The 21,442-nt window shown below is 40.3% G+C and overlaps 1 protein-coding gene and 1 long non-coding RNA gene across 3 annotated transcripts; one reads left to right on the top strand and one right to left on the bottom strand.

The window, feature by feature from the left end:
• Window positions 1–640: 640 nt before the first annotated feature.
• Window positions 641–17,165, bottom strand: LOC117733698. The gene is made up of 3 exons (XR_004609764.1): window positions 17,055–17,165; window positions 14,382–14,484; window positions 641–1,096 (listed from the first exon to the last, which is right to left on the bottom strand). It is a non-coding gene; the product is annotated as an uncharacterized LOC117733698 (long non-coding RNA).
• On the top strand, window positions 16,719–20,956 carry dclre1b (DNA cross-link repair 1B). 2 transcript variants are annotated; one of them, XM_034537518.1, is made up of 5 exons: window positions 16,719–16,865; window positions 17,071–17,291; window positions 18,039–18,204; window positions 18,380–18,562; window positions 18,800–20,956. In XM_034537518.1, the coding sequence occupies exons 2-5, from the start codon at window positions 17,094–17,096 to the stop codon at window positions 20,086–20,088; spliced, it is 1,836 nt and encodes a 611-aa protein (XP_034393409.1). In that variant the 5' UTR covers window positions 16,719–16,865; window positions 17,071–17,093; the 3' UTR covers window positions 20,089–20,956. The 2 variants fall into 2 exon arrangements, with proteins under 2 accessions (XP_034393409.1, XP_034393410.1); XM_034537519.1 differs by having other exon boundaries at window positions 16,742–16,898.
• Window positions 20,957–21,442: the final 486 nt, after the last annotated feature.

The raw sequence follows: 21,442 nt of genomic DNA on the forward strand, positions 1-21,442 counted from the left end.
GCCTTTCAAACAGCGTTTACATACAGTATGTGTTTCCATATGCAGATTGGTTGATGACTTTGCATGTTCATAAGAAATGTCTTCTTGACCCAGTGACCCTAAAAGTGTATGTGACAGCCATGCAGAAGCTCTTGATTGAATGCTTTGTTCAGAGCTAAACCCATTCCTTCTGCACTGATTTATGCACCCTCCATCATCCACCAGCCTCCATATGGGAATTAATGTGTGTTGTTATGGCAACAGATAGCAATGCCGGAATTAATGCATTCTACAATTTTCAGAGGAGGGAACATATTCAGTGTTTAGTGATATAATATATAACCAACACAGATACACACACACTGAGCTCTTGTGGTGAAGTCAAGCAGAATGTTTTAGTTTTTGGTGGAAAGGGGCAGGGGAGGTAAACACTTCGAACAACAGATGAGACTGCTTTTGCAAAACCACTCAGTGAGCATTTTCCTCATTTGCCTTCCTTTTGCTTTTAACCCAGACAGCTGGACCATGGCTGCAAACAACTTAAATGTTCAACGCATGGGCAATTCAAGTCGTCACACACACACACACACACACACACACACACACACACACACACACACACACACACACACACACACACACACACACACACACACACACACACACACACACACACACACACACACACACACACGTAATAGATTAGGTGAAAAAGAGGTTGGGGATCATGTGAGGACTGCTTTTAGTTGTTGTTTTGTTGTTTATTAGTAGTGCAAGAGAAGTGATTAACAACTATGCACATGAGTAGGTGTGTGTGTAGGGGAGCTGTGTGAGTACGGATAAAGAGGGAAAAGAGAGTAGAGCGAAGAAGACAAAAAGCTGTGTGAAAAGTGGGCTGGTCGGTGGGGTGGAAGTTTTATTCATTACCCATTTCTAACATATATTCTCCTTTGTTTACATATATTTTTATAAATTAGTTTTGATTAGCTTGTTTTCCCCCTTGTTTCTTCCTCCTGCGTCCTCGTTAGTCGTAGGAAGTTGCTGGCCTGTTGGCGGTGTGTGGCACATGGTGATGTCTGTGTATTACTGTGCCATGCGGTGGAAGGACTGTGTGCTGCTGCAATAGAAAAAAAATGTAGAACATTTCAGTAAATAACATTAAATTGATGTGGAAAGACAAGTAAGCGTTAACATCAGGGTTTAAAATATTGTCCCTTAGAAGAACACCTTCAGGATTTCCTTCAACAGTTTCTTTTCCAGGGGCTGACTGAAAACCAAATTGTTGTCAATGCTGGCAGCATACCGAGTGCTGACAGTGTTTTCTAAAGCTGAGGTGTTACAAGACTGTGAAACAGCCAGTGGCATCGTCCTCCTTTATTAGCATATTCATGTGCAAGAGTTGATTCTGTCTGACACAACTGAACACACACAAGCTGCAGCTGCAATCTGAGGCTTAATGCTGCCTCCTTCAATTATGTTTTAAATGATTAAAACACAAATAATTTAATTCTGCACCTCAGCAGAAATCTTTCTATGACAATTGCTTGTCTCACTTTTACAGTGCATTAAACACCATTAGCCTGGCGAGCTGGTTTCCTCTGTGCCAATCTGAAATTCCTTCTTGACATGAGCTCACCCATGCCATACTTAGTATTCTTATCAAGATAAAGACTTGGCTGGCTAAAAGTGACCTATCAGATCAGCCAGGTCACCGCACATTACTTATATCAGGCCAGTGGGATAGACTGTCGTGGGAGAATTGTGTTTTAAAATCTATCCACTCTTTGTTCTAATAGCCAAGAAGCTTGTAATAATAAGTTATATTTCAAGCATCTTACAAAACAAGGTTACACAATACTGTTACACAATACAACAAGCAAAGGCTCATTAAAGGAAAACACATTGTTACCCTGAAAATGTCCTAAACTCTAAATCCTTTAGTACATGTTTAGTACAGAGTTTGGTCAGTGGAACGGAGATTACATCTTTGTTCATATTGGCATGCAATTTAAGCAGTAGAATAATTTTTCTTTGCTGTAATATTATACACATTTTAAAGTCGCTTCAAAAATGTTTTAGTCAGTCTGAACTAACTGCAGGTACTAAAGAGATCAGAATTTAGAAAGATATATCATCTTTCTGTATTCTGATCTCAGAGAAAAAACAAAACTTTTTCCACTTCCAGAGATGTATAGCTGCATTTGGAATAAGAGGGTCAGTGCTGTCCTTCTGAACCCAGCAGCATACAGACAGCAGTTTACAGATGTTGTATCACAACGGCTGAAAGGTCACGAACCACAAGTCCAGATAACTAACGTGTATATAAGTTGTAACGGTTTGACCCCGACCTGTGTCATTTTTCATCCTACCAGGTGTCTATAAGCAGCCTGTGATAAATGTACTTCAGAAGTGTGCAGTATTTCCTGTTTGGATTCCTTATGATGCAAATAAAAAAAATGCACAACAGGAAGGTACTATTGTTTTTGTTTTGTTTGTCTGTTTGTTTGTCTGTTGTGTTACAAATGGGCTACGACTGAATTTTGTTGTGCATCTGTGTTGCATAAAGAAAATAAATGATCCCTGTATGTTTAATGTTTCTGAATTCACAACAGAGAGATTTAATATTTTATACAGATGTTTTAGTCACATACACTATGGTTAACAGTCAGGAAGGAACATTCCTACAATGTGCATTGCAATAACTATTCATGGCAGAAGCTGTTGTTCAGTTATCTCCTTTCTTTGCTTCCCATTGAGTCTATCCCGTTTGCATAATGCAAGTCAACCCTACTTGCACCATGGCTCTGGAAATGAGTTGCAGGGGATTATGTGAACAGACACAGATTAATAAACATTTTAAAAACCTTAATTTTCTCAAGAGGATTGGGACTAGAACATGTCAGACAGCTGAAAGTAAAACTCCATGCTGTAGGGAACATGGCTGACTGAAGTGATATGATGGTAATAATTGCATAATGTCCAATTATTTGTGGTCATCCATATTCTGCAATAATTCACTATATTCCAGTAAAAAGCTTTATGGAAAATGTTAATGTTAAGTTGTCCGAGAGGTGTTGACTATACAGGCTGTTTGGATACATTGAAAAACAGTGAACAGGTGTTAATATTTTGTTCTGTTCAGTCTGTAGCTCAACAACGACAGGGCAGGTGGTGACGGAAGTGTCTCCTGAGGATGAATCCTAATGGTTTTGCTGATCCCTGATCTACTTCTGGTCTAGGCAGAATTTCAACTTGTACACAAAAAGTATTAAAGTAATCAGATTGACATTAAAGGAACACATTCATCCTCCACAGAGGACAAACCACTTACCATTAAGGGGGATCCATGAGCTTTTTTATGCCCGACCCGGTTTGTATTGTGGTAAACACGATTTAAATTTTAGTGTTGATTTTTGTCTGTCAGCTGGTAACTTTACAATGAAAGGGGACCCAGTCAGTGCCCCTGTGGAGGAGGAGTTGAATGTAGGCTGCAGTGTCATTTACATTACTTCTTAAAACCTAGAAAGCCTTTTATTACATTAGCCCAAGATTTTACTTAGTTCCACTAGGCGTTGTGTGTTTTATTCTGGGTTTTTTTCAATCTTATTTTATTGCATTTAGTTTATTGTATTCGATTCTCTGGTCAAAAACGTTGTAACGTTGTTTTAAAGTTTATCATTATATTTACATTTCACTTTCTATGAAGCATTAGATTTCTGAACTTGTTCACTTACAATAGATGCAAAACAAGTGTTTCTTTTTAGTTTGTTTTTGGTATCCAGATCTTTTGGAACCATATTTTGTGATTATCAATCGTAAACTCAACAGTAATAAAGAATGCGTGTTAACATTTTTTAGAATGAACAGAATTGAAGTTGGAAGGCACGTGACCAAATATTTACATTTATATTTCTGTGTATTTTCCTACCATTTGCCATTTCTACATGCTATATTAAAAATAATCTGTCCATCAAAAAGTTGTGCATTTATTGAGTTTTAGAAGTGTTTCTTCATTACCTTGTTGTAAATGCACATGAATAATACATGCCAAGGCCAAGGTCATCTATCAATTTTCCTTCAAGATCTATGAAGTGTCCCTGTCCTTTTCCAAGGGCAGGACATCAGGATCATGCTTCTGTGCATACCAAGTGCTTACAGGAAATTATCTTTCACAAACAAATCCGGTGAGATGAAATAGCAATTCATACCAGGCTATGTCTGATGGGTAGATACTGGGTTGGTGCCGACATGTCACTGTACAAAAATACATTGTTAGATTGCCTAACAGAGTTGTCTGCACAACCTTAGAAAATGTTAGCAGGCTAATGAGCTACATTAAAATAGTGAACATGGTAAACATTATTTGCTAAATATCAGCATTTAGCATTGCCACTCGTGTTTTCATTCAATTGTCGTGCAACTTTTGAAACAATTCAACCAATTCACACAATTCAACCTTGGCCTGTAGCGTAACTTCTGACCAAACTATGCTGGTTTGGTAAGCATAGTTTAGTCAGAAGTTACGCTACAGGCCAAGGTTGAATTGTTTTTCTTGGTTTCAGCTACCGTTGGCCATGTTTCATGTTGCCATGTGATGAAGACAAGCATTCAAGCGTTATGGCAGTTTCCAAGAAGACGACAACAGCGGATTGATAGAGTTAAATATTTGCTATATCAGAATTATTAGGCAAAGGTGTTTCCATAATCCATTTGAACTCTGTTTCATAGCAGTGTCAGAAAACAATTTTGGGAAGCAGTAACAAATGGTATTGTCCTGCCAATAGAGATGACATAAGAAAAGCCGGTATGTGTCACTCTGGAGGGAAACAATGCCCGTGGGCCAGATGTCAAGTGAATCTGCATAAAATAAGTTGTGTGCAACCCTCCACACAAAAGCCAAGCAGTATTTAACATGTAACCCCTTTTAACCGGTGGTAGTGAGCACAGCTGTGAATCCAGTTCTGTTCATCTGCATTGACCCAAACGCTATTTTTTATGTTGCATCAGTGTGTAAGATTCACCTGTCACTCGTCATTTTACAGATGCAGTCCTAATGAATTAGGACAGCAGTGCAGTTTGATCAGCATTTATTTTTCAATATACACTTCATAGCTTTCCAAGAAAACAGTTCATCTAAGAATCTAATGTGGTTGAACACACAAGTTTGACTTGGACACCCAAAGGTCAAATTGAGTTAATTAGACATTGCACCACAGAGCACTTGAGGGAACAACTGATCTAAAATCAAATCAACAGCACTTAACAGGACCACTCCTGGTTGAACCACAGACAAAGAGACCGGAGAGAGCACACAAACGCTCTAAAGTAAGCAACAGGACAAACCTGCTACATTATAGATGACCTGCATGACAACTGGAAGTGCAAGTTCTCTTAATGGAAAACTTTTTAAAAGAGAGAGCGAGAGAGAGAGAGCAAAGCTCTGTATCTCAGTGGAGAGCAGTGGGTTTGGAATTAATATTTCATCCCTCTCTCCCTCCGTCTCCACTCACTCTTTTACTTTATCACTTTCTGTTTCTGACAAGACAAGTTCTGCTCGAAAGTGTCTGCCTTTTGCCGAGGCATTTCACGGCCTTGGCCAAAGCCTCAATCGCAGCCATCCGCTCACAGCGAGCCAATCACAGGTCACGCCTGCCTTCAGGTCATGGCAGCTCTGTTGAATTTAAGATGTAGCACGGTAGAGATTCTCTTCCCATCCAGCAGTACAGTCTCTTTGTATCACGCTATGGAATTCAAAATTCTCTTAATTTTTTGGTTCTTATTTTCTCTGCTGTAACTTCTTTTTGTGTTTCACCTGTGTGATGTTTCTGCTCCGGATTCTCCACTTCAGTGAGCCTTCTTTTCGTTTGCTCTTATCTTTTATTTTCTCCATTTGTACCACATAGTAATGCTATTACTAGTCCTCCACCTCCCACACCAGCCACCCACAGGCACACATTTTTACACTTGTAATCCTGTTTTTCATATTTCACCAGCTGCCACCACGCAGTGTAGGCATTACGCTCACGCTGGCACGAGGGCGTTGTCAATTAGAAGAAGGCTGTACTGTAAAACTCTGGTGTGCTCACAACGGGAGGCTAAGCGCCATCTCAATCAGAAAATAATCAGGGATGACACTTAGCTGCACCACAAATCTGACAGTTAACATGCTATCAGAGAAATGACAATTTAATGGTGATGGTGGAATTTATTCTCCACAACTTTAGAGATCCCCCCCCATTTCCAATTGCCACATTATTTTGTGTGCTATTATGTTGTGTGTCTGTGTATGATCATGGATGTTTTATTCATTTCCTCTGTGCCCATATTTGCCCATCATGTCATGTCACCTGCTGACAGCCTTTAGAGAGCTAGCATTTTCCACCTTGCCATGCTGGCAGGCTGTAATGAGCAGCAGTCTTCCTCGGGGAGCTTTCACCTTACCTGTCTCACTAACCTGGAGGAACCTTGTGTTACAAAACCATCGCTCTCTCTAGAGAGGGATGGAGACGTTTCAGGGCTGACTGACAGCATGTCATCACTTCTTTTCTGCAGCTCTTTTCACCTGCGCAAGTTATCCGCTGGAGGATGAGGTGACCAGCGGTTGCAGAAAAGGTTTGAAAGGTTTCTATACTTAGAAAGTAGGTGAACTGAATAAGAAATGTGCTGAAAGAGGAGAAGAAGTCAGCAAAGTAAGAAGTGGTGAAAGCGTGTCAAATACTTTTTCGCTTCTTAAACAATAGTAACTGCGTTTACAAAATCCAAATCATGCTGCACAGCTACAGACATGAAATGTACATACAATGCATACATACAGCGTCACATGAATTATGAATGGCCACTCATGCTGCTCTCGAAATAGTCAACATGGCAGCTTGGCATGAGGATACAAAATATTGGATTGCATCTCTCATTGCTGCAATCAATAGCTGGCAGGTCAACGTTGTTTCAGTGTAAAGATCTGACGCACTAAAATAAAGGACACACACTTTCGGACCCATGCAGTGAAACTATCAACAACAGTGACAAAAATAAACTATCTTAACGTTAGTGAAAGAAAACAACGTAATAGTGTTTCTGCTACCTCACTACTCCCCTCTAGCTTTTATTCAATGAGAAAATCTGGCCTTAGAGAAAACATTAAATCAAAGGCAGATTTTTGTTTAAGTATGATTGCGGTCCCCCTTGTGGCCTTGCCATTCTGTGACGTTAATTGTGAAAGGGCTACTTATTAAGTCAAATGGTGTGAGTAGATATGAGAATGTGGGGAGTTGTTTCGGAAAGAGATGACGATATTGTTGAAGATCTGCTCCACACAGGTCATATTTGAAAATGTTGCCTCTGCAGAACTTTTCATGTCAGCCTCCTAAAGCGCTTATCTTCCATTACTCATGTTTGCATACAACTCTCGACCTCTGTCTGTCTGCATAAAAAGAGCTCAGTGAATGTCAAACGATCCAGCGACTGTCTTGAACACAGAGATACGGTTAACAGCCCTTTAAAAGTGCTGTGGTGCTGACCTTTCCAGCAATCATTTTCCCTTTAGTCTTTCCCTCTCGGTTTTTCTTTTCAGTTGTCTTGTTTTTTTCTTGCAAGATGAACAAGCATTTCTCCCAGTTTACTATATAGACTGATCGTTCAAATATCCCCGGCATGAGTTGTCTCATTGATGTCAGTAATTGATCCAAGTAGACAATATGATGACAAAGACTCATATATTTTAATAGTGTGTAGCAGCACAGCAACACTTGTTGGTTGCCTGATTAAAATATATTGTTGCTTCTAGTAATTTAGTTTTACACTGAGCTGTTGCATTTAAAATGGGCTTCAGTTTCCCACTTGCATTGATTTTTCTTGCTGCAATCAATACACACGTTAGAGGTCTCTCGAGAGGGAAAAAGATGTTGTGAATTTATAGTTTGGCTTGCCTAAAATGTACCTACCTGAGGGGAGAATGGCAATAAGGTAAAACTCTAATTATCTCCCAAATAGGCTCTCAGGTTCTTGATCCTGAGCCGTTATCAGCTCTGCAGGAAAGGTTGCAGCACAGATTTGGCCTTTTACTGACTGATCTCTGGACATTCAGTGCCTGCATTCGCAGCCTGAGAAGATACTAACAATAACTAGGGCAAATGTCTGAATCCTGTTTTAAGTTAATTCACTCCAACTGAGTTGGAGACGCACAGCACTCTGCCAACTGGGCCTCATAAAACGATAATGAGAAGGCTGCTGTCTGCTGACAATGTGATAGACGCAGCTAACGCAGATGCATTGGCAGCAGTTCGAGATTGGCTGCTTATTTCACAGTTTTGAAAAATTCCACATACTAGAAAATATGATAGTTTTTCTCTTTTGCTCAATGTCTACAAAAGAAAAAAACAATCACTCCGATCTGAGTGGTTTCTTCTGCTGACACTGAGCGCCACAGTATGGTGATGATAGCAGAAGTTGGGTACACGGGTCTGTCATATTTGACAAAGAGCAAAACTCAAAGCAGCAAATTAAATGATCATAACCTGAGTATGAAGGGATAGCTTTGTAAAATCTCCAGAGAAAGTGATCCGTTGGCTCTGATGAAGGGAGCTCCAGAGCGTAATCTAGCTGTCTCTGGCTGCAGTCCCCAGTGAATAGCAAACAAATCTTAAAACTTTTGAGACCTTAACTCTCTGGGGGCTTCTGAAGGTATTAATATTTCACTCACTGTAAATAAGAAGAAAGACCTTCCAACTGACAGTGTGTTTATCTAAAAGGTCAGCTCACACAGCATATGGATGTGGATAAATATGGATCCAAATCTGTTCAATCTCAGTGGAGGAGAATATGAAAATCTGCTTCCTTCCTTTTGAAGCAAGACGCAAATAATGAAATGCCTCCTACTCTGTAACCTAGAATCAGGATGCTACTGTGTCTGAGCAGAGCAAGGGCAGTATTTGATAACATTGATTCCTGCTCAGTTGAATTCAATAATTAGGGCTCTATAATCAATATTTTTAAACAATAGATCACATGACTAAGTATTTGTAAAAGGAGTCCCACGTAGAGACGCCTGATGTCTGCAGTTCCCCTCAGCAGCTAAAGAGCCAGATATGTAAAGTGTCTTTGAGTACCTTGAAAAGGGCTGTATAAATAAAATGCATTATTATTATTAGATATCCTCCACAGGAGTTGGTGTCTACAAAAACACAGCTCAAAAGAAAGTTAATGTTGGCCTTACATTCATCAGGTGTACACAACATGACTTCAATTGAATGAGGATGTTTCTGTTGGTCTGTTAGATCTGCCATATCAACTTAAAGGTGAACAATAGCTGTTTGTCACAGTTATGTTTCCAGCCCCCCCCCCCAAAAAAAATCTGAGTCTCTCAGTGTGTGTTGTTATCCAGATAACAATACACACTGATTTGTTTTCGGCCTTACGTGCTTTTAGTGCATGTTCATGCATGTGAGGCTGATCCACTGGCTAGCTCACGCCAGCTGCTCTGAACTGCAGTATGTATGTATGTATGTGTATGTATATATATATATATATATATATATATATATATATATATATATATATATAGCCCCCTTTTTCATTATTTTTAATGGGGTATGGAATACGATTATTTTCCTTTTAGAGTATTTATATAAAGCATGTATCACCCATTTACTGCAATATTCTACTTTAAACTTAATGACTTCAGTACTTAATTGAAACCCATACATACTATATATGACCTTTGATTTGACATGTTTAAACCTTGTCAAAACATTGGGTTCTTATCCTAATAGAAATTGTTTATTGAAGCTACTGTATAAGTGTGTGAGGCCTCTATTACTTAACCTGCTGTCCTGCTATCACATCGCTGAACGCTGCACTGCACTAAGTGGATTGCTAACTTCAGTTTAGTCTTTGAAGTCTGTTAACCAGACAAGAGGTAATAAAGACAAACAAAGGCGTGTTGTTTCGCCTCATTATCGGAAATCTCTCTCCTAAATAAATGATGATTTCAGTTCATCTGAATGACAGACTCACTTACATGTTTATTAGATATAAACAGTCTAATGCAATAAAAAACTATTAAACACAACTTGAATTTGTAATATTCTGCTTTTTTTTAATAACATGTAAGAGGGGAGGGTGAGTCCCTATGGTGTTGAAATGCATCATATTTAAAGATATTGTTGATGTGTTGTCCACTCCTGTTTATATTAGTGGTGGACGAGGGTCACAGAGCAGTAGACAGGCGTTGCAAACTAGCTTAGCCTATAAATGCTGTGGTATGTGGCATAGGTCAATGTCAATAAACATTAAATAAATTGGAAACACTTTTTAATACAGTGCAGTGCAGAACAACACCAATAAGCTTTAAAAATGACCATAGAGTTCGATAATCTCGTCTTTGCACACTGCCAACAAAGACTGAACGTTATAATCTCCACATATATAATACAGATTTACCCAATACACTGGTCATTGGTATCTGATTCAGTAGGTTTAAGGACAACTGCAGTAACTGTACAGTACTTCTACACCGTGTCAGATGAATACCTCACTGCATGACCTTTAAAACGGCTGTATCAGCGGTCTCAGTCCGTCATGGAGCCCTAACATGTGCACTGATTCACCTCAGTTTACAGTGGCTGTAATTGATGCTGAGTAGGCCATACATAAGCTTTACGTATTGGCATCTGGCTGGTGACCAGGGAAAGGGAGAGAGATGAGATAAACAAGCATTTTTCATTCACTCCCATCTCTGTGGTAGAAGCACTCTCCAGATGTTTACTTGAGCATTTTATTTTCTTCTTTTCCCTGTGTGTACATCTGGCTCTTTCAAAATCCATGCAAATGTTGTCAATTGTGGGCACTTCCCTTTGAGTTTTACAATCATTTTAAATGAATAAATACAAACAAACCGATCATATATTCATGCAGCTTTTCAGATTTATGAAACACTGTACTGTACATATACAGAAAATAACTTTTCTCTTTCATATAATCTACTATGTTTAAGGCGATACGAGATTTAAGCCAGTTGGATATGCAGTATGTGTTTTTGTGTAATCAATTAATGCTGCCGCTATCATGATGGGATTGTAATGTATTGTGTTTGTCAGGATGCTGGAATATTAAAATGTAAATTCAGAAACACTGTGAAGCCAGATGGAAAAGACAACACAGGCATCAGAAAAAAAAGAGAGCATGAAAAGAGGCATCTTGGGGGGAAAAGATAGGGAGAGATGCCATAAAAGTGTCTTTTATGTCATCCCAACTGGAGCTGCATGAATAATTTGAACTATTTTCTATTGCACTGTGTGAATCCACCGTTTTGTAAATTAGAACTACAGCATAACAAAAAGTGGGTTAGCCAGAAAGCCAGAGGTATCATCCTGTTATTTTGACTATTGGTGCCATCACTTACTTTAGTTTGCCTTCAGCCATCTCGTCACCAAAAAGAAAAACAGCCACTTATCCGCTAAGAAGCCGCAGCACTATTCTTCTATTGTATACAGAGATGGACTACATGAAACCTGCTCCCACTGAAACCATAAAGGACTTGTTCTCTTTCTCTCCCTTTCTGTGCAAGTATACTCAGCTACCTAATCTTGCTGGGGTGAGAAAAGTTAAACTGCTATCAAAGTGAGTGGTGCTGAGCTCATATTTGATATTTACATTTAAGTGAAAACCCCCGCAGGCACAAGGTCATGCTGAATACTGTCAGGACATTTGCAATAAAAGGCTGTGAATCTCCAGAGCCTCAAGGGCCTGCTGACAAGTCAAACATCCTGCGCCTTTAACTCATTGTTGCTGTAAAATGTTCTGTCATTGATAATATTATTATTTGTATACAGTAACTTATTAAATCCAGAGACTGTGCCTTGATTGTCTTGCAACCCCGCAAGAATACCGTTTAATTAACTGCAAATCCATTTGTAGTAGCAGGTTAATGGGAGCATCATTTAGAGTAGTGGTATTTGTACATATAGAGTTGTACAGATTGACATGTTGATACCTGGGTTCTCACCAACCGGTTGTTTTGCAGGATAGTCGCATCAAGTTAGTACACTCAGAGTGGGCTTCAGGCTTGCTGTGTCCATGTGTGTGTATGTGTGTGTGTGTGTGTGTGGGGGGGTGGGGTGGGATGGGGGATATCATTCTGACGGCCTTAAGACTGTAATAGGCCTGAACAAGGTTATCGATATTACTGCCAGCTACTCAGTGCCAGCCCCTTGAAGGTTGCTGTCAGCAACTAATATGCCCAGCTATTTTATTTTATTGTAAAAAAAGTTTTGCTGCTGCTTCAAGAAATTTCCCCCTGGGGATGAATAAAGTTAAATCTAATCTAATAACCAACTAAACACACCACACTCTCATAACTACTCCCATTGGCCAATCATACAGGGAACGTGTGAAACGAGAACGGAAGCAGCCAGACAAGTTTTCTTGCCGCTTCATGAGTGCTGCAACAGTGTCGGGAAACAATCGAACAGTTCTGAATGCAGATCCTGTTCCGTAAGGGTGCACGTGGGGAGCACTTTGTTAAATCATGAGCAAACGTATAATTCGTCATGCACATTGACACACCAACGCATTTTGCCGCCTTGCGAGTGCAGTTTCTCTGGGGCCGCAACGATCAATTATTCATCATATATTTTATTACAGTTTAATGTACCGGGTACCACTGGCACGAATAAGCACTTCTTTAGATCAGTGGCGTTTGTTCAGAGTAAAAGTACAATTCCATAATAAAATTTTAATTACAACTCTGAACATTGGTCTTTCAAATTCCCTTTGACACTAATGTTCTTCAACATGATTACCTCACATGATGATTTGCCATGAGCACAGTAATAGAGCCTTTTTTGTTTGTGTTCACCCATGTTGGACTTTCCCTCGAGCAGAAGTAAAGCTATTGATAAGACATTTTTCATTGTCTTTCAAGCGAATGATGCTTTTACTGCAGATTATCATTTGGCCAAACATCATATAGCCATCTCACTAAGGCACCTGCAATATTAATTATTTTTTGTAGAAAAAAAAGAGTTGTGTTTCTGCTTTGCACCTGTGAGACATTACATCTAAATGCAAAACCACTTCTATGGAATCCTGTCATGGTCTGGATGAGAAAGGAAATGGAAGGACGTCAACAGATCTCACGTTACAGCAGAAAAACATGCACAGACTGAAGCGATGTATTAATCTGATCACTGGATGAAAATGTTTCTCCTCGCTCATGTGGAAACACAAAGGATACACAGCTGGATGTTGTTGTTGACAGTACATTTTTGAGGACTCAGCTTGTTGTCATGTGAGGGACAACAACAAGAGCTATCTTTAACAAACAAATATGTCTACTTCTCAGGCAAAATCTTCTTTTTTTAGCATGGAAGCTTTTACCTTTTGCTCAGAGCAGAACTATTAGTTATGCCTGTGCCAGAGAGAAATGGAGTATTACACACAACATTACACAAACTCATTACAGCAGAAGAAACTGTGTCAGTGTAGTAAACATTGCTTGAATAACCTTTATACATTACCGCCCTTCACCACACAAGTTAGGCCAGAGCACATCAAAATGATTTGTGTATTTTTTGACATTTTAATACAACCAATATATAAAATTTAAATATATTACACGTTTCTTGTGCAATTTTCATACAGTTTTTCTTTAACGTGAGGCTGAGGATCAATACCAATATGTACACTTGTCTCTTCAGGAGCACAGGTTACATGCGTTTTGATTAAAGGCTGATATGACCAGGGCTTAGCTTCCACTCGAGGGAGAGAGAATAAATGACCGTATTCAGCCCCCCTCAGCTTGTATTATGGCACAATCTAAGAGAGCTTTCAGCCCTCCTAGGCTAGGATTTTCCCCACACCTACCAAGAGAAATTAAAAATTACTTGGAGCCCTCCAGGAAGACAATTAAAGAGTCATCTTCCTCTCCGTATGTAGCTGTGGCCTGCCTGACAGCAAGCTACGTGCACATTATGCATAATGCAGCCCTTAAAACTGCACACGTCACTGGTCGGTGGGGGATCCTCAGCAGGCGAACAGTGTGCCGCACCAGCCAGCCCGCTGCTGAAAGTCTAATGAACTGAGCTAATCAAATCCGATGAGTGGGGGAATCAACTGGCTCTCATAACCCACAGTATATTGTGGAACGTTACTGCTTGAAGCCTGGCCACAAATAGAAGCTCCTCCACCTCTGACACAAGGTGTTACAGCAGTGAGGAAAGGAAGACAATCACAAACACCGGCTGTAGAGAGGTTTAGACAGCAGTTGTGCGGCTCTGCTGTGAGTGTGTGCGTCAGTGTGTCGAAATCACAAACTACAATAGCACAAATAGAGTCCTTGTGAAAACCTTATTGTGGAAGGGGATGAAGTCAAGAAAATGTAAAAAAATGAGAATATGTGTACTCACTCCTTCTGTCCAGCAACTTGCTCTTTGCCCCCAAGAGACATCTTCTCACACGTGAACATCCATTCCTCTGCAGGAGTGTGTGTATAGCACCACTGCATCCTCCCTGGAGGGTTGTTAGAAATAAAGCTGCTACTGCTTTTGACTGTACTCATCTGTTGACTCAGATAAATGGGTGAAGTGTAGACAGCTCTCATTGCTCATCATTCATGTGCGATCAATAAGTAGTGATGCAAGAGATAAATGAATCCACAGTCTCACATGGGACAATTTTTTGATTTAAGGGACAATTTGGTAGTCACCCAAATTAATTTAGTCTTCAATGAAACTAATGAGAATATCACAGAAGTGTATACCCAAAGTACTTATAACTTGTTTTAGTAACATAGAAAAAAAGAATGAACGAGGTCACAGCGACTTACTTACAATAAAAGTGTATATGGAGGATTCAAAGGATTCAGTGGCAGATCACAGACTGTGCAGCCATCTGCCTTCGCAGCACCACTGCTGCTGTCTGACAGCACTTTTGTTTTTCTCTGCACAACAACATGACAAATAAGACAACTCATCCTCCTGACCTCAGCAACCTTTGCCTGGACGAATGTAAACAATTATGCTATTTTTATTCTTACCACTGCATTATTAATATAATTTGAATGCACTGCACCTTGTTTATGTGTCTATAATGTAGAGGGAACAAAGAACATTAGCTGGGACTGATAATTTAAGTCTTAATGAAGATACTTAATGATTTGCAGAAGTGTTCAAATCAAATGTTTCTGTTTATATGCTTACATATTGTTTTCCTGGGTTCAGTACTATTCAAGTATTACTGTACTCACTGTTCATATGCCAAAGACAAAATATGTGTGAGGATAAAAGTAGGGTTCAAATGATAAAAATCAACCTAAGTATCATGCAGTTAGGGTAACATTGTAATCAATCACTTGCCGACTTGTCTCTTGACGGTATAAAGTGTCCTCACAGTGTGCAATAATCTAAAGGGCATCCAGCTGTGTAACGTACCACAAAGCCTGTGAATAGTAACAGGACCACTCTGACTGTGCTCGACACTCTTGTTCAGTTAATCACCCTTTCATCTCTAGCATAAGGTTTCCACAGTGTGTGTGCGTGTGTGTGTGTGCGTGCGCGTGTGTGGGTATGTGTGTGTGTGTGTGTGTGTGTGTGTGTGTGTGTTGGGAAGATAGATAATTAACTGTAAGGCAGAGCACGATTAATGTGCTTGTGGATATGAGGAGAGGTTGCACGCTGTGTGATAAGAGGGGAAAGGGAATAAGCAGCAATCCCAGACTCCTGGAATGGTCGTGTGCAAACGTTGGAGTAGGAAGGGCTACAATGGATTGCTGTCACTATAGCAACGCCCACATTTAGCAGTAACATCCCCTTAGTATATTGAAAATGTACAAACATACAAATGTTACAAATAGCTGGATATGATGATGTTCAGGAACATTACATACAGGATTATAGTAGTTTATAATCCAACGTTTGAGAGAGGAAGCGATCCATCATCCAGCAGATGAGAACTATTTTGTACATTGTATTGATTTTTCTTTTCTTTTCTGTAATAGAAGAAAATACCCTTGCATATACAGTAAGAAATATTCAAAACATGTTTTCATATCAGCCATTAATTAAAAGCATATATGGCCTGTTGTTTTCTGAAATTAATCAAAGTATAAATCAAGAGGAACATGAATTGATGAATATGTAGCTTTTCCTAGATTTGCGGAACAAATAATATTGACATGCTTTCTGAATCTCATAATGTGGGCCGCTTGCAAATAAAGTAGTGTCGAGTAATTTTCTTTTTCAATCGGATCAAATCCGTTTCCCATCTCTTGGCGCCATCTTCTGGAGAATAAACCACAATTCAACCATTTGAGGGAGACGCTCCTTCCTTTACCTTTATTAATTAACCACCTCTTTGTAGATCAATAAAGTGCTTTAGGAGTGTTTGAATTGGTGGGATTGTGGATTATTAGTTCTGACAATTGTCTTTTACTAGTTTAAGAAGAGTGACAAATAGAGTTTTATCTAAAACAGCTTTAAAAACTGTAAATCTTTAAAAATTAGAAGCCCGATTAATTAAGATGCAATATGTGGTCGTCCATCTCTTGTGTGCTTAACTGTGTTTACATTCATGCAGCATTATTTTAGGTTTATCATTTCTTGCAAAGATATTTTTGAGTTTTTGAGAATTCTGAAAGATACAGATGACATTATTATATATATATAAAGAAATGTAAATATAAAGAAATAGCCACCATGGTATCACCTCTAGGTGGCAGTATGACACAACAGTTACAGTTTAACCCCGTAGAAGAAGAAGGAAAGGGAAAAGGAAGCGTGGCCTCCGTCCTACATGCATGAAGGGGCTTTGCGCGTTAACTTGAAAACAAAAATGGCGGGTCCATAACCTGCTGTCAGCACCGTGACGACGGCCCGCTGCTTGTGATGTCGAAGGTTGGACAGGAGGTTTTCTCATGGCACAATAATGTAACTAACTACAGCGAGCCGCCGTGTGTCCGTAGTTCACTCAGTTGTGTCTGTAATGTTTATTGTCAACGCTGCTTCCAGCTATCTCCGGTATGAAGGCAGTATGTTAACTGCCGCGCAACCTCCAGCCGTTAAAAAGACAAGCTATCAACTCACCTGTGTCTGGTTGCAGGACATCCAGGGGCACCTCAGACAATGCCAGTCAACGGGAAAGTCATCCCCAACACCCCGCTGGCCGTGGACTTCTGGCATGTGCGGAAGTGTCCGGGCACCCGGCTGTTTTTCCTGTCCCACATGCACAGCGACCACACGGTGGGGTTGACCTCCACCTGGAGCAACCGGCCCATCTACTGCTCTCTAACCACCGCCGCTCTGCTCAGGCTCAAGTTGCAGGTGAGGGCGACACACACGTGTGTTCCGTGATCAAATTAACATACCACCCAGTTAACATGTCACGTTATCAGAATCAGAATCAAGTAGGTTTACACCTACAAGGAACTTAGCGTGGTGGGTGGTGCAACATTGGACATCAGACATAACAAACAACAACAGTAGACAACAAATACACAATCAACAAAGTGCAGACGAGACATATAATACAATGTAGAATGTACAGTGTAAGATAAAGTGCAATTATAAAGTGTATGTAATGTTTAAGTTAAAGTGACGTGTGTTATTTAAGTGTGCTGGTATGTGCCTTATCTGCCTCATCCAGTGTGTTGGATGAGCTGAATGGAGGGGCTGTTTCATGAGGATGGGATCGGTGCAGGCAACTGGGCACGCTTCTGTGTCGTTGACTATTTGTAAAACAATATCTTCTGACTGTTTTTGCATCCATGTTTGGTTTAAATTGTGCTCATACCTCTTTTTCATTGCTAACATTAACTTGTGTTTTTGTGACTCCTCAAAGCCATACTGGGGTGAAATCAATATTAACTGAACTGTCCTTGGGCTCAATAATAATTTTCACTACACACAATGGATGGCAGTCCTCTTTTACTTTCTCAACATAGTGGACAAGCCCTTGTTGTGTTGCTTGTTATTTCCCAAGGAAATTAGGATAAAGGAGTGAAAAAAAAAATATATATATATATTGCTGTCTTGAGATTTCTTCTGCTGATCATTTCTATTTTTGATCAGGTGAAAGAAGAGTGGATCCATCCATTAGAGCTGGATGAGCCTTACCTGTTGCCACTGGATGACATCGGCAAGGAGAGGCTGACAGTCACACTGATAAACGCCAACCATTGTCCAGGGGCTGTCATGTTTCTCTTTGAAGGCTACTTTGGCTCCATACTTTACACTGGTCAGTGTCTAAAAGCACAATGAACATATTTTATCTGAAGCTTCCAAGATGTAGAAAAACATTGTTAATTGTTTGCTTTCCAACATTATAATTGGTATCATGTGACATACAAATATGTGCAGGTACTTTTTTAATTATGGAATCAAGTAACGATATTGACATTAATTAATTTCAGGTGACTTCAGATATACTCCCTCCATGTTGCGTGAGCCGTGCCTAAGGAGCAACGCAACTATAGATGTCCTGTACCTAGACAACACCAACTGCGACCCCAATCGCACCCTCCCCTCCAGACAGCGAGCCACTCAACAAATCAAAGAGATCATCCGCAGACACCTCGACCACAATGTTGTCATAGGTAATGTTATTGTATTAGACCTTTTCTTAACATGCCTTCTATACTTTCTTCTCATCTCAGCAGGATGAACAAATTGTTTCTCAACACTGACAGAAATCATAAACTGTCAGCGCTGTTAATGTCTGCAAGTCTTTGACTTTATTAAAAAAAAAAAAAGTCTATCCTTGTGACTATGTTGCTGTTGCTCCGCACACTCTGCTGAGACGGGCCCTCATGCTCTCCTGCGCTGCCTTGCAGGCCTCTACGCACTTGGGAAGGAGTCCCTGCTGTTGGAGCTGGCGATGGAGTTTAAAACCTGGATCGAGGTGAGCTTTGAGAGGATGGAGACCCTCAAAGTGCTGGAGCTGCCTGACGTCTTCACCACTGAACCAGGAGCCGGTCGTATCCGAGCTGTGGAACAGTCAGTGATTTGCTCTGCCACTTTAAACCAGTGGAACAAAGAACAACCCACTTTGGCCATAATTCCCACCAGCAGGCCCCTGGTCTCTTTTCACCCCAACGTTCATGTTGTGCCATACTCTGACCACTCCTCTTACCAAGAGCTGGAGGATTTTGTCTCTGCACTTAAACCTACTTCCCTTGTACCCATTGTAGGAAACCATGTACCTGGAAGTTTCTCTGCCTTACTGCCCAGCAAAAAGCACCATGAAATCCTGGTGCCTGAGTCAGTCCGACACTACATGTTGAGACGGCCTGAGAGCCAACTCTGCTCTTCCCCATACACCAGCCTTCGACGCAGAGGTTTCCAACCTCTTGTTCCCAAAGGGGTGGTATTTGAGTCTCCTGAAAGGGGATCCAAGAAGTCATGCGAAGAAGCCTGGGAGGCAGAGTGCCGAGAGCAGGACGCTTCTGGGGTAGAGATGGACACAGAAAGTAGTGAAAAGGACTCTGACTGCATCCTTGTTGACCTGAGCAAGGACCTCACCCCTAACAAAAACAGAAAAGGGACTGGAGATATGTGGAGCCTCGATATTATCCAAACAGTGTCTGAAGATGTGGTAATGGCTGAGTCGGTGCCTTTCAGTCAACTTAGCCAGAGTAACTTTGCTCCGATGGAGATCCTGACAAACACCAAGGCCTGCTTGAAGTCTGTCAGAAAGACAAGAGGGCCTTTTAAAAGCAATGCCAAAATAATCAACAACACAATTTCAAATGAAAAGTACAGCAGCCAGGGTAGCAGACTCGGTAATGTTCAGAACAACTACACATTGTCAGTGAGTGGTGGCATGAGTCAGCACAGTGGGCATGCTATTGATCAGGACGGTGACATAATGTCAAATGACCAAATGAACAACATCGTGACAACATTGCAGAGCAGCCTCCAGAATGATTCCTGTTCTTCATCAAGCTCAGAGACTGAGCTGAAGCAGGAGTATTTAGAGGAGCTTGAAAGCCATATTTTAAAGGCTCTCTCCTTCACAGAGGAGGACATGAAGGTGTGTGGCCTCTTGCAGCAGAGCTTTGTGCAGCAGTTTCCTCTCTCTCCTGTCTGTGATGCACAAGATGATCACATCTCGGCTGAATAGTGTGTGTGTGTGTGTGTGTGTGTGTGTGTGTGTGTGTGTGTGTGTGTGTGTGTGTGTGTGTGTGTGTGTGTGTGTGTGTGTGTGTGTGTGTGTGTGTGTGTGTGTGTGTGTGTGTGTGTGTGTGTGTGTGTGTGTGTGTGTGTGTGTGTGTGTGTGTGTGTGTGTGTGTGTGTGTGTGTGTGTGTGTGTGTGTGTGTGTGTGTGTGTGTGTGTGTGTGTGTGTGTGTGTGTGTTAAAGAAGAGCACTTTAAAGGCAACACATAATGTATGTGTGGCCTGGAGTTTAGAAAAGCAGGCTTGTGATCAGTGTTTAGAGCTGACCTGTGAAGTGAATAACCTTTGCTCCCACCTTTCAACATGGTAACCTTGGCTTTGTATGCCAGGGCTGCTTTCTTTGGTTAGAAAAAAGAGAATTATTTATTTTGTTCTAATGGAAGACACTAACCAGTGACCTTTAGTGACCGGTATATGTGGTCAGGGCTGATGCACAGCTTATATCTGTAATGGATGTTTGTAAAGTCACATTTCCACAAAGATAGACCAGTAAGCTAGTTACTCTTGTTCTTTTGTTTTTAGCCTTGAGAACCACCGGTTTCGTAACAGCGGCTGTTTTTACATTCTTTATTTTGAGGAGTTGAAAATTAGTCTTTATGTTCGATCTGCCTTTTCCACCTTCATTTGTATATTTCCTGTGTTTCAGTAATGGCATTGTTTAAGTCAATTGTGAACCCTTAAAGAATGTTTTCATTAGTTTTTTTGAGAATCAAGTTATCAAAGAGAAATTGTAATTTTGATATCATCTGTATGAAAAATGTTTGAGAAGATACTGTTACAAATAAAGTGTGTTTTCCTATACAACCAACCATAAGCAGCTGTGGCAATGTTCTTTAGTCAACTACAGATTAGTGTGAAAACATTTCTTAAGTTGGTCATATTGATTATCGATCCTAAGTATAACTGTCAAGGGGCAAAACACACTTCTTAAAGTGAATTTGAATTGAAAAGCACGATTACTTTAGATTGTATTATTAGGTTGATGAGTTTCATAGTTGTTTTTGTCCCCATGTGCACTTTGTCAACTGCAAAAGTAGCTGCTATTATTCTTTTTCATGTTTTGATTAGATATGACATAAACCAGCTGTGTGCAGCTCGGCTGTCCTCTGTGGCTATTCAACAACTCTCTATGATGGTTGTAATCCTAAATCTTACTTGTTGGACTACAGTGCTTTATAACCAATTATACCCGAGCATTGTGCAGCATCAATTCACTTTTTTACTTGTATTTTATTCAAACGAATAAAACAAAGCCACATATTACAATGTCACCTTTTTCTGTTAATGTATTATGTGTATT

Source organism: Cyclopterus lumpus, chromosome 7, assembly GCF_009769545.1.
Source record: "Cyclopterus lumpus isolate fCycLum1 chromosome 7, fCycLum1.pri, whole genome shotgun sequence".
Taxonomy (NCBI): domain Eukaryota; kingdom Metazoa; phylum Chordata; class Actinopteri; order Perciformes; family Cyclopteridae; genus Cyclopterus; species Cyclopterus lumpus.